The sequence below is a fragment of the Suricata suricatta genome, chromosome 1, assembly GCF_006229205.1.
Source record: "Suricata suricatta isolate VVHF042 chromosome 1, meerkat_22Aug2017_6uvM2_HiC, whole genome shotgun sequence".
NCBI lineage: Eukaryota > Metazoa > Chordata > Mammalia > Carnivora > Herpestidae > Suricata > Suricata suricatta.
In genome coordinates this window covers 55,659,224-55,673,548 of record NC_043700.1, presented here as the reverse complement: position 1 = coordinate 55,673,548, position 14,325 = coordinate 55,659,224, and the positions used below count along the sequence as shown (strand labels likewise).

At 39.4% G+C, this 14,325-nt stretch overlaps 1 protein-coding gene across 8 annotated transcripts in view; it reads right to left on the bottom strand.

The window, feature by feature from the left end:
* LOC115291414 (histone PARylation factor 1) overlaps positions 1-14,325 on the bottom strand; it is a 41,886-nt gene that overhangs the window by 14,762 nt on the left and 12,799 nt on the right. For 7 of the 8 annotated variants that reach the window (XR_003908441.1, XM_029938866.1, XM_029938874.1 and 4 more), the window contains 4 exons: positions 12,634-12,784; positions 7,415-7,502; positions 2,722-2,894; positions 500-599 (listed from right to left, as the gene is read on the bottom strand). Coding sequence is in view for 7 of the 8 variants with exons in the window: in XM_029938866.1 (XP_029794726.1) it covers positions 500-599; positions 2,722-2,894; positions 7,415-7,502; positions 12,634-12,784 (512 nt within the window). In the remaining variant the exon portion in view is untranslated. Of the gene's footprint in view, positions 1-350; positions 600-2,721; positions 2,895-7,414; positions 7,503-12,633; positions 12,785-14,325 lie in introns of those variants that run through there. The other variant, XM_029938893.1, reaches the window with a different exon arrangement.

Genomic DNA, 14,325 nt, shown 5'->3' with positions numbered 1-14,325 from the left:
TTTTAAGAGAGAGGGAAGGAGATGGAATCTTAAGCAGTGCGGAGCCTGACACACACCTTGATCCCACAACCCTGGGATCATGCCTGAGCTGAAATCAAGAGTTGGACGCTCAACCAACTGAGCCACCCAGGCACCCCCATAAATCCAGTCCTTAAAACTATGGCTATTAATTTTCTAGTCTGAGAAATAAATTTTTAGTGCCCATATGTTAAAGGCAGTAGACAGTGACTTCTGTGACATGTTAAAGAGGATGACTTTGGTTGCCGTTCAGATGTGATTAGGGCATCACCATTTAGATGACTGACTGCCATGTATCTGCACATGAAAGAAACCAGCAAGAAGAGCTTTAAAAGTTTTTAGTAAATATTCCCATCAATTTATTTTTTGTATCCCTTAAAATCAAGAAATTCACAAGTTTAACACTAATGCTTTAAAACAGTGTGCACCAAAGAAAAGCCAATTCGCATTCATGCTGCAAGTTGGTCTATGTTCTCCTTACTTCTGTTTGCCAGGTGATGTTCAATAATTTCTGCAAAGAGATTCCTCTTCAACAGATTATATGCAAGAGGCAAAAGCTGGCCAGCAACTTTATGAAAATACTGCGAAAGAAAAGAACTAACATTAGGCAGAGAATAAAGCAGAAGTCGTAGTTGCAAACACACACACCGCAGAAGCTCTTACGAAAGCACAGGCCATCATTTTAGCTACTTTCTCAATTGACCAGAACAGTGAAATGACATGGGACTTATTAGCATTCTGTCGGAGAGGCAATTCTGTAGTTCGAAAAGACGATGGGACATCTTGAAGAAAATTCAGAAGAAAACTAAAATTTGTAACTTTCCTTATTTCCTTAGATAAGATTTATCATCCTTTTTACTTGCCCCAAACTATATGCTCAAATGTTTTTCCCTGCTCTAGTGTATCCCGACCAGTTAAGATTTTAAATCATTATTTTCCTTAACTGATACTATAAGAATAGGTATGCTGAGTTTTCAAATCACACTTACTGTCCTTTATCAAATTCTCCCCCTCACACACCATGTGACCCTGCTCTCTTAAGTCACTGCCTTAGGTTTACCAAGTGACCTGACTACGGCTACTACGTACACACCTACTGGAAGAGACACTGGCACTGCTTTTGTTAAGTTAACATTTCGCACTTACTCTGTGCTGAGTGCTGTGCCAAGCCCGTTCACAGTCCTGCAGTCCTCACAGCCATTTTCAGTTATGGTGATTCATGGTTTTGGCAGGCCTAGCACTACTGTGATTGGCCAAGGACTGTTATTCTGGCTGTTAAACATTTTGATTATTCTTACTAATAACCATATGTAAGGTAGGCAGAGAAACACAGTAATAGGGTTTAGAGCAGAGTTCTCAAAACAGACTCCCTGGCCCAGTGGATCAGCTTGACCTGGTAACTGGTCCGAAGTCCAAATTCAGAAGATTCCTCCAATAACTCCAACAAAACTGGCTGGGGGTGGGGGGGAGGGGGCAGTACGCCCATCTGCATTTAAATAGGCCTCCAGCGGGGCTGTGATGGGTGAAGTTCCAGAGCTGTTGGTTTAGTCTTGGTCCTTACAGTAGTCTACAGAACATGAGATGGGTTACCTCTTTGGGCGGGGTAGGCTGCTAGGTGACGTGGCAGGGTAAATGAGAAAGGTCTGTGCCCGCATGAGACATTTTACAGGTAAAGGACACAGAAGGTATGACGCTGTTGGAAAACCTGTCCGGTCTTACACAGCTACTAGGTGGGGCAGATGTGGACAATTTAGCCTCAGAAACATGTTACAGCCTCTACACCTTTAGCCAACTACGCTGAATAAGCACTGTATTAACTGTTCAGTAGGTTTTTCCTATTTAATAAGCAAAGTTCATGATTTAAAAAAACTCCTGTTTTAAATAATTTCATTTAAAGCCTATTTTAAAATACAGTAGCTCACCTCCCTCCCCCATTATTCACAAAGGATAGGCTTCAAGACCCCCAGTGGATGCCTAAAACTACGAACACTATATATAGTTTTCCCGTAAATTAGGCACGGTAAGAGATTATTAACAAGAATAAAAAGTAGCTTCTGTTAGAGTATATGGTTATAATTCTATATGAATGTGGTGGCTTTCAAAATACTGTACTAACCCTAAAATGCCTACATAATACGACGCAATGACGTGAATGACGCAGGCATTGTGATGCAATGTTAAGGCTACTACTGTCCTGACAGTATCTCAGGAGAGGATCATCTGCTTCTGGTCTACAGCTGACCCTGCGGTGACTGAAACCACCGGAAGTGAAATGGGATAAGGCCGGGGGGGGGGGGGGGGGGGGGGGGGGGGGGGGGGGGGGGAATTACTGTAGTATCTATTCTTCACCTAGGAATTTGAGTGTAAGAACAAGTACCCCTCACCACAATGGAAAACAAATGGAGCCCCAGGAAAGATGTGTGAATACACCCCCACACACCCAACTAAAGGGCATGTGTATACCTACAGTACATCTAATAAATAAACTAACTTAAATGCAAACCTCAAGGCAAATAATCTTGGTTATCCACCTTTGGCAGAATACAAGATGAATTTCAAGTAAATGTTTGCAGACATCTGCTTATCACAAAGTTCATTCTGAAACACAAGCTGAATTTACATCCTACCCATGCGCATGCTCTAGTCTGCCCGTATGGGGGGGGCAGGGGGGAGAGAAGGAAGGTCTAGTGACCATTTACTCACGTGTGAGCCGTAACAAAAGAGATCTATCCCCAGCTCAAGCCCCATTCCGTAGTCACATTCATCGTTAGCAAACTGCACGAAAGTCATCATTTCCTGAATGGGAGCAAAAGCTTTTAGTCTGTCCTCATCACTTGGTGCCTCAACAATTGTCTTGCAAATTTTCTTGAGGTTGGCTGTAAGAAACCAAGGATATAAGAAAATAATCTACACCCATCATCAAAGGTACTAAGATACTAAGCTGGGTTTTTCCTAACCAATTTTTGTACGGCAGATGCCACTTTGGGTGGCACTATAATTTAGAATGGCAATTTTATGATTTCTCTTAAGAAAAAAATGGCCCCACAAAAGATTTTTTATTAGCAAAATGAGACTATTTTGCCATAGATAGTTGCAACCATGATTTTACATAAGCTTTCAAAGATTTTCAGTAGCTTAGTCCATGGATCAGCAAATTATGGACAAACCTGACCCACCCTGTTTTTAACTGCTCTCACACTAAGAATCTTTCCATTTTTTTTAAATGTTTTATTTATTTTTGATACAGAGAGAGACAGAGCATGAGAGGGGGAAGGGCAGAGAGAGGAGACACAGAACCAGAAGCAGGCTCCAGGCTCTGAACTAGCTGTCAGCACAGAGCCCGACGCGGGGCTTGAATCCACGAACGTGAGATCTGACCTGAGTTGAAGCCGGAGGCTTAACCGACTGAGCCACCAGGCGCCCCAAGAATCTTTCCATTTTAACTTGTCGGAAAAAACCAAAATATACGGCACATACAGAGATCATATATAGTCTACCTCTGGGTTAGTCCATATAAGGAATTGGATTAAAACAAAAAAATCAAAACATACCATATGTTTATTCCTTTTTGCCCTGTCCTACTGATTCTACTAAAAACATACATAGAAAAAGACAACAATATAAGAAATCCTTGCCAAGGGGTGCGCTGGGCGGCTCGGTGTGTTAAGCATATGACTCTGGATTTTGGCTCGGGTCATGATCTCATGGTTTGTGGGGTTGAGCCCCACGCTGGGCTCAGCACAGACAGCTTGGAGCCCACTTGGGATTCTTTCTCCTCTCTCTGCCCCTCTCCAACACAAGCACGTGCACACACTCTCTTTCAAAATAAATAAACTTAAAAAAAAAAAACCAAAACACTGCCAAATTAAACTTTTACCAAAGTGTGGCCACAGCAAAAGTGTTATATAAGAACATAGAAAAACGTTAAGAAATTTTCTCTAAAAAGCCAGTGGTTTGACATTTTTCAGGGGGCTTTCAACATTTTTTTCCACAACTTTCTGGATGTCAATGTGCAGCAGATTTCAGGATGCATAGAAGGAAGGTACTGAACAATCTCTAACTTCCTTCTTGACAGACTATACCTTTTGACAAACTACTTCCATGAGGACAATCCAATAATGAAAATAATGGATATTTAAACAAACCAACAAAAAAAACACACTTCTAAACCAAGTGGTTCCTATACTGGGGGGAGAAGAAAATTCGTTAGAACATGAACAGTCACACCTATGACTGTTATATGTATAAAGCACAATATTCTATTCATACTAACTATAAATATAAGTATCAAGAGTGGTAGAGAAATGCTATGGTTTCTAACCTCTGAATATGAATCTATTGGATTCAGTTGTGCCAACTGTACAGAACGTATGCTGATGTGAGGTCACAAAATGTACTTTGTTCCTTTTCCCACTTTTGGTAGATCCATATCACACTGACCAAATTACACATCACCTACATTCCTGGCTATAAATAGGTGAGTATTTATCGGTTTGAAACTTTTTAAAAGATTTATGTCAAGCTTAAGAAAAGCTTTCCTCTTCTTGAGAAAAAAATCAGTGCCAATCATTTCAAGGAAACAGATCAGGTCTCCATCAAAAGCGTAATTCTTAAGGATGGAAAATACCCGGGAAAGGGGTAACTACCTCAGACCTAGAATCCCACCACAGTGCTCCAGGCAGCCACTACAACTCCACTGGAGTTGGCATGAAGTGAAGACCTTCATATTTAAAGTTTATCACTTTCTGATGTCTTCTACTTTAACTTCAGGCAAGTCATATATGGACTACAAAAGAATAAGCAATTTATAACAATTACTAAGCTATCAAAATACTAAAGAACAGAGATAAAAATAGCTCGAGTATAAAGAAATATATGTTCTTCCACCAATAAAAACTTCCTCAAAAATTCACTTAACAGCAGCCCAAACTTAATACCTAAGTGAAGCCTTAAATTACTCAAAAATGTCTTAAATGTTACTATTCAAAACAATGATTTAGGAGCTTCAATACTTATTTTATCCTTAAATTACCACCAACTGGAATACCTAAGCCAAGGCACAGTGGTTGTGCCAGAGTAAAAGTTGAGCAACTAGCTAAGTAGTTATTCTTTAATAATTTTTAAAATAAAAATGTTTGAGGGGGAGAAAGCACACGCGTGCGCATACATGTGTGTATGTGTGTGTGTGTAGGTGCGCACATGCATGCACGTGCGAGCAAGCAGGGCAAGAGCAGAGAGAGAATCATAAGCAGGCTCCACACCCACAGCAGAGCCCAATGCAGGGCTTGATCCCATCACTGTGAGATCATGACCTGAGCCAAAACCAAGAGTTGGACACATAACTGGCCGAGCCACCCAGGTGCCCCTAGCTAAGTAATTATTCTTTAGTTACCAGTAAGCACTCTACAGTCAGAAAGACCCAAGTTTCCACCTGAAAGTGGAAATAAGACCTACTTTAAAGAGTGGAGTGAGGACTACTATATATACATCAACTGATACAGTCTATGATATGAATTGCTCAAAAACTGTTTAGCTTATTTGCCAGGTTAGAATATTATATTTAAGCAGCCTCAAAAGGCAAACTGTTTGGAACAGACTACATTGTGATTTGCTGAACACTGTCACACATTAACAGACTGCCAGTCAACTATACTTCCTGCCAAAAAGTTATCTATGCAAAAGTAAGATGATATTAAATCTCTAAAAAAAAAGAGAAGGAAAAAAATAAACATTAGGTCCCTAACTTTATGCCTTGCTGCACTTCTAGATCAAAAATCATTAAACTACAGAAGGATCTAATGTCTAGAATGTTAGAAAAAAGCAGATATAAATAAAAATGATCTTGGACATAAAAATAGAAAACCACAACCAGGGGAGGGTAGTAAGGTTTACTCCAGGGTACTATAATTTAATACTTACCACCCCTGAAGTTTTAGTGACCCCTGTTATCTACAACAAACATCTTCAGCCTTTCCCAAAGAAGACCGTAATTCTGCTTTTCAGCTGCAAATGCACTAGCACACAGGTAGGCAGAAGCTAGGGTACAAGCAGAAGACTGAACTGGAAGTAGCCAGAGCCCATCCGCCTTCCCCATTACAGACGGATCGCCCTGGACTCCAGAGAGGATGGGGCGGACTGGCCTGTCCGACAAATAGAACGTGGGCTACCTATGTAGTTAAATTTTTTCTAGTGTCCATATTAAAGAAATATGTGAAACTTATGTTAAGGTATTTAACCTAACCCATTATATCCAAATAGTAGTAGCATTTGAACATATAATCAACGCAAAAATTTTGTTTCAGTTTTTAAAGGTATATTCATTAAAATGAAGCAAAATTATAATTCAGTTCCTCAGCTGCGCTAGCCACATACAAAGTGCTCTGTAGCCATGTGTGACTAGTGCCCATCATATTTATTATACAGCTTAGATATATTCATTTTCCCCATGGAATTCATCTGAGGTCTTGGGGCACAGCAAAAACAGTTACACATGAGTTGTCGCGATAGAGGACGTTCTAATCTTGGCCGCTGACTCTCCACAACAAAGTCAGAGAATACTTGCTTTGGAGAATTGGTTACAAATGCAAATTTCCAAGTTCCCACCCCAGAGACCAACAACCAAGGTGGTTAGTTAGTCCCGTTCTGAGAAACGGATGACCAATACTGTATGTGCTGGGCAGGAATGCCTGGCTCTTCCCTGAGGAGGTGCTCATTCTGCGTCCCCTCTAACATCACCCCTCTTAGGAAGGGATGATAAAGCAGGGAATGCCAGCAGGGAATGGAGGAGAGGAGAAAGAGTTGAGAGGTGATTGTTTTCCCCTTTTTTCAAAATAGCAATTATTAGATTTTGTGTATAAACAGTCCAAAGAGTTTTTGTACTTATAAACAAAGTAGTTAAAAATCTTGGGCTTCTGAAAGCTAAACAGTCATACACAGATGAAAAATTTTTCACAAAGGACTACACAATGGTACAGTATTACAATAATTTTTTTAAAAATTGTAATGTCAAGTGTTCTGAACTAGTTCAGAAAAAGAAATTCAAGCAATAGGTTAAAATTCTTTACATTTTTTAAATTAACTACCATACTTTGAGCCTTATTAGGCAAGCACTATGCTAATAAGCACCTTACATACACTTTACACTCCAAACACCCCTATACATGAATGGTATTCACCATTACTAACCATTTTACAGATAAAAAAGACACGGTTTAGTGAGGATAAATAATTTGCTTAAGGTTACACAGCTTTACCCAGTTTTAATTCAGGCCTGACACTAAAACCTGAGCTTACTCTTTACCCCTACGGTCCAGTGACTGTCCCACAAAAGGCATACTTACTTACTTCCCAGTGGAAGGAAAACCTTCCTCATAGGTTTACATATGAAATACATTACCATCTGTTTCAGGGAGCTCTCTGTACCCAACATCATTTTTATCTACTGGGACAACCAAGCCTGCTCCATGAAACGTCTTTGTCACGACCTGAATTAAAAAAATAAAATAAAATTGGTAAGCAGACAAAATAGACATGGTAGATAGCTAAAAACAATGAACTCTTCAAAATAAATGCAGATACACAGACCCTCAACATTTCTTTTAATTTTTGTAATGTTTTTTATTTTATGAGAGACAGAGCACAAGTGGGGGAGGGGCAGAAAGAGAGGGAGACACAGAATCCAAATCAGCCTTCAGGCTCCGCACTGACAGCACAGAGCCCGACACAGGGCTGGAACCCATGAACCAGGAGATCATGACCTGAGCTGAAGTTGGACATGTAACTGACTGAGCCACCCAGCTGCCCCAAAAACCCTCAATACTTCTGTCAATACGTTAACATTGAATGACATTTTATCTCAGTAAATTTGGAGTCCACAGAGAAATTTCTTCAACATTAGCTAAAAGTCAAATCCATGCAGAAATGGCAGAACTGTGAAACTGCCTTTTACTAATTGTGGCATCCACAAAGAAGTCGCAGGCTGATGTGATAAGGAGGAATGCCAATGTATCCTATCGGAAGAGGCAAGCCCGAGTATTACGTTTCCTCTCAGGTCAATGTACTGTCTAGGTAGGAAGCATAAGGAACTGAGCCTAAAAGGACGAGGAATAGTTTTTGTTAGCAGGAAAATGTGCTGGAACAGAATTCCTCTTGTCCATCTTGCTAATAAGTTCAGGTTGCCCATTTTTACCTGGAAAATTCAGGGTTTTGCAAACTTCCTCCAAATAGAGCAGTTTCCAGTTTTGAGGTGGCCTTTCCAGAGGCACAATGACATAACCAGTGATCTTTTATTAAGTGGTGATCTTCAAAGACAAGAAGCGGCCCAACCACAGCCACCGCCATAACTCTGCCAGTCTAATTCTTTTTATTCACAACAGTGGCTTCATTACGTCTTTCCTCAACAAAGCCACCACTTCAAATATCACACTTATTTGTGGAGGCCAATGAAAATTCCCAAGACAGAAGGACACAAGCCCAAAACTGGTTCTTCATTTTAAAATCTTCTTGCCTAAGTCTCTATATCTTAAAACCTATTTCACTCAGATGACCCCACTCTCTTGCACCTGTCATTACCTTTCTTAAGTAACAGAAGGGACAGATTATTCAAAAGAAGCTCACAGACAACAGCTTACCGTTTGGGGAGGGGGGGGGAAGCCATATTATATCTTATTCTTTATACCAAAATAATCTGCAAATGGATTTCAGGATTAAATGTAAGAAAAACCCCCACAAATCTACTAGAAGAAAAGCCAAATATTTTTAATACTTTTAGATTAGAGAAGACTTATTTATAAACTTGACTACATAAAATTTTAAAAATCAAGTAAAAATCAAGAATAAAATATACTGCTAAAAATACCTGCAATATATATCACAATAAAAATAAGATTAACACGGGGCACCTGGGGGACACAGTCGGTTAAGCATCCCACTTTGGCTCAGGTCATGATCTCACGGTTACTGGGTTAGAGCCCTGCATCGGGCTCTGTGCTGACAGCTCAAAGCCTGGGGCCTGCTTTGGATTCTGTGTCTCCCTCTCTCTCTGCCTCTCCTCCACTCATTATCTCTCTCAAAAATAAACATTTAAAAAAATAAGATTAATGTCTTCAAACTATAAAGAAGTCTTGAGGGAAAGACTAACATCAAAATTAAATATACAGGTAAGAAAATGTAAACTCGAAACCTGACAGAAAAATGGCCAAAGTTCAGGCAGTTCACCAAACAAATACAAACGGCCACTAGATAAGTGAAAAATATTTAATGTCATTTATAATCAAAGGAATGCTAACTAAAACAATGGCCTATCATTTTATGCTCACGCAAATGGAAAAGACTAGAAGGGACTGCTAACACGCAGCAGTGGCAAAGGTATGTGGAGAACAGGCACTCCTACATCGCTGCTGGGAATGCATGTATGCTAGCTTACCCTGTACAGGGTCATTCTGCAAACAAAGAAAATAAAAACTCCACAAAATTTAAAACCAGCAAAGAAAAACAACACACACATACACACAGCCACTTTAAACCATTCTGGACCTGGCAATACTATATCTAGTAATTTCTGAGGAAATAATCAAATAAGTACACAAAGAAAGGTATAATAGTAGGTGAATATGGCCAGGTCTGCCGTATTTTCGAAAAGTTTTAAGCAACCTAAACTATGAACATAAGCACAGTGATCTGCAGCCACTCAAATATTTATGAAGTGGATCTTCAATTCAGCAATATGAAATGATAATCGTAAGCATAAAAAAGCAGGTCATACAACAGTACTGATGATGAAAGAAATAGCAAACAGTGACATAGCTGTTGTCTTCTACGCAGGCTGACACACAACAAAGCCATGGGATGTTTATATTTTCACAGTTTTCACAGATGATTAACTGCACTAATTCTCCATAAAGAGGTAACAATTATTAGCAAAACATCAGAGTACTAGTTTTATTATGAAGACTAGAATTACAAATTTAGGAAAAGGGTGGGGATATTCTGAGGCATCAGGATAGAATGACAGAATGACGTACCCTCATTCTACAGCAACACTAAATCAGTGTTCATTTTAAAAAAATGAAATCTAGGTATAAAGGTAAAGTGGCATATGGCCAATCAGTAAGATGGTGTGGAAAGAAAGCTAAATATGAAAGATGTGAATTTAAGTCTCAGGTCACTTATGATTTTAGACAGGGACCAAAGTCTCTGTTATAGATTTACCAATCTATAACACAGGATGCTCATTCCTTTGCTGATTTGTTGCAGAGGTCGAATGAGGTTACTCACAAGGTCATTGCATTCCAAAGCACTGTAAAGTACCATAAGAATAAAAACAATGATTTCTAGTGTATTATATAGTGCACTATTATGCCAGATTGGATATATCACTCATTCAAAAGGACAAAATCATCAACTCACATATACGTGTGGAAATGAATTTTTCAGAACTAGAAAAATATTAAATAAATATCTGACAACAGAAGAACTTTCTTTTGAATAGACAAAGAACCAAGAGCAAAATCATCAACCTACTATATTTGGGAGGATAAAATCATGGTTGTCATTTGAGTTCTTTTTTTCCTCTTTATGTTTTCACTAGCCAACATTGTGGAAAGAAAAAATATATACTGAAAAGAAACCTCATGGGGAAGGGAACCAGGATAAACATAGCTATGAAATTTAAACTCCAATCATATCTTACAGTTATGGAGAAAAATTAAACAAATCTCATTTGAAAAAAATTACAATTGATGGTAGAAAAATAAAATAAGGCTCTGATGAAAGAATTTATTATCAGCTATTTTGGCCACAAATGTGCAGTACTTAGTCAAGCAAATTAGGAATACATCATTACAAGCTAAGAACTGCTACCGTTCCTGGGGCGCCTGGGTGGCTCACTCAGTTAAGCCCCAGACTCTTGGCTTGGGCTCAGGTCATGATCTCACAGTTTGTGAGTTTAAGCCCCCATCAGTCTCCTCTCTGTTAGCACAAAGCCTGCTTGGGATTCTCTCTCCCCCCCGCCTCTCTCTGCTCCTCCCCTGCTCCAACTTCACAAGATGAATAAATAAAAAAATTTAAGCAGCACCTGGGTGGCTCAGTCAGTTAAGCGTCCAACTCGATTTCAGCTCAGGTCATGCATGATCTTATGGTTTGTGAGTTCGAGCCTGGCATTGGACTCTACACTGACAGTATGGAGCCTACTTGGGATTCTTTCTCACCCCTCTCTTTCTCTCTGCCTCTACCCTGCTTGCTCTCTCAAAATAAATAAACTTAAAAAAAAAAATACTACCATTCCCTCTACTCATTAGGTAGGAGAGGCTCCCTATGAAAACCAGGAAGGTAAAATGGCAACGTAACATCTTGAAGTAATTTATTTATTATTATTTTTAAATTTTAAACATTTTTTAATGTTTTATTTATTTTTGATACAGAGAGAGACAGAGCATGAGAGGGGGAGGGGCAGAGAGAGAAGGAGACACAGAACCGGAAGCAGGTTCCAAGCTCTGAGCTAGCTGTCAGCACAGAGCCTGACGCAGGGCTCGAACCCACGAACGTGAGATCGGACCTGAGCTGAAGTCGGAGGCTTAACTGAGTGAGTCACCCAGGTGCCCCTTGAAGTAATTTAAAAATACCTCCATTATAATGACTTTCATTCAAATGTACATTTTTAGAAGTTATTTCTGGTCTCTAGGATTAAAAGAAGAATTGCTGAGACTGCAATTTGGAGGCTGTAACTTATCTGAGTATAGGCCCTGCTGCGGAAGTAAGATGTTCAATGACCAAATAAACACATTTAACTACTTAAGTTACAGTACAGTTTATCCAGAAATAACTAGAACTTAATTTGGCCTAGACCCTTCAGATGAACTGGACACAGTAGAAAATGCTGGGAGATTGGGGTGCCCTCATTCCAGTGATAAATGTCCTTCACCAGAGGTTGTAAGAATAAAATCCTATACAATTCTCATTTAGCCCAAAGCAGAATTCTTCTATCTTGTCCATTAACTTACTCTGAAATTTATTAAGTGAAAAACCAAAAGGACCCAAAAGCAGAAGTCTTTGCCAGTTACAAAGCACTCTACTACTCTGCACGTGTTAGGAGAGATGCCAAAGGAAACGCTGATGGGGTAAGGAAAAAAGGGACAGGACTGATTATACACACATTTGCTGCAGATAAGGAACAGATCTTAATACACATTGTCTCTCAAAAGGAAACTACCTCTGAAGCCCTTAACTAAACCACTCTCAGGCAGACCTTTACAAAACTACCCCAGAAACCCCTTGGACTAAATCAACCACCTTTAGCTCTTAAAGAAATGTAACTGAATACTATGCACAAAGCTGCTTTCGCTCAACTGTATGAAATGAGTGGTAAAACAATATTAAAAGAGTGAGAGGTCCTGGCATGAGCTGGTAAACTGAGCAGCAGCAGGCCATCCCAAGAAACGACCTCCTAGAACGACCGGAGCAAGCGCCACTCGTGGGCTGTCCTAATGACCCAGACAGGGCATCAAGCTCTTAGGATGGGGCAGAAGAGAAGGGTAATGTGCAGGTAGGAACGAATCAAGAGAGGAAAATCTCGATTAAATAACAAAACGGTCTGAGACTAATAGATTTAAACCATACTTTCTTATCTCTCTGTTTCATCTTCACGGTTCTTTGTTCCAGTGAGTACCCCAGTTCTCTGGCTGCTTCTGTGAGTTTTTCATCTATGTTTTTCAAGAGACTAGTTTTCTTTTTATCTGTTACTTCCTTAAGTTTTTTCATCAGAAATAATCTGAAAAAGAAGTAAAAGCCCCCATTATTATTCAGGCCACTGTACTAAGTATACAGACCTTGGGAGGTTAAGGGAGTATGTTAGAGACATTTAATTCCATGCAAGATAAAGCCTGCAGATTACCAACAGTTCTCTCAAAATGCCTAAGAGATTTATTCAAATAAGGGGAAAGCAATTATTACTAAAAAGCTACCCATCACTCAGGGCATCTAGATGGCTCAGTCAATTGAACTTCGGCTCAGGTCACGATCTCACAGTTTGTGGGTTCGAAGCCCACGTTGGGCTCTGTGCTGACAGCTCAGAGTCTGGAACCTGGTTGATTCTGTGTCTCCCTCTCTCTCTGCCCCTCCCCAGTTCATGCTCTCTCTCAAAAATAAATAAATGTAAAAAAAATTAATTAAAAAATAAAAGCTACCCATCACAGAAATGGCAAGCATGATTCAAGTTTGCATTGTCTCTATAATAAAGATACAAGACTGAAGCACCTTTGTGGCTCAGTTGGTAAAGCATCTGACTCAATTTCAGCTCAGGTCATGACCTCACAGTTTGGGAGTTTGAGCCCCACATCACTGCTTGGGTTTCTCTCCCTACCCTTCCCATGTTTGTGTTCTCTCACTCTCTCTCTCTCTCAACAATAAATAAATATACATTTTTTAAAAAAGATATAAGAGGTATTTAAAAAGCTGAGAGTAAACCAAATTTTAGGCCCTGTTACTTGATAAAATGTGGTAGGACACAAGAAAATAGTATATGGATACCAAAAAGGATTTTTTAAAAGGAGCCAGAATTACAATACTTAGGACCAGCAGACTTTTTCAAATTGTTATCTACAATTTGTAGTACAATAAATTTAGAAAATTTAAAAAATAAATATAAAATAAAAGCTATTTTATAAGCTTATACAAAAGCACAATCCAAAATAATTTTAAAGTATGTGAACAGTATCATATATTAGTGCCGGTTATGGAAATAATTACATGTTTTATCCTAAGCAGGTTGAGATTTCTCCAGCAGACCAGAAGGTTCAGTGTAAAATGGAGAGCAGGAAGGAGCACTCTGTTGGACACATAACTCAACCCCCTGCCTGTATAGCTACCTCCGGACTCTCAGAAGGAAACTTGCTTCTATTTACTACAAACATTTGAGAATTTGCTATGGCTGTAAAGAATTTGGAACATTTACAGTGGGTATTCTTACCCCCATTTTACAAATAAGGAAATAGGCACATTCGATAATCAATTTACCCAAATTCACAGGATTGGTTATGAGTAGACTGAAGTGCAGAGAAGCCAAGACCACCAAAATCATTGTCTTCTGATTATAGCACACATATTACACCTAATCTTACCCTCAATCTTAGTCAGCTGTGTATCAAGATAGTGTATTTACATTAACCATAATAAGCAAACTGATCTGACATATGGGCCTATGGGCACTCAAGTCCTCTGTGCCACTTGCTCTCCTTCTTACATGCACATAACTGTCCCCTTGCCTAGAACACTTTTCGTCCCATTCTCTGTAGTAAGTTCTTATGCATTCAT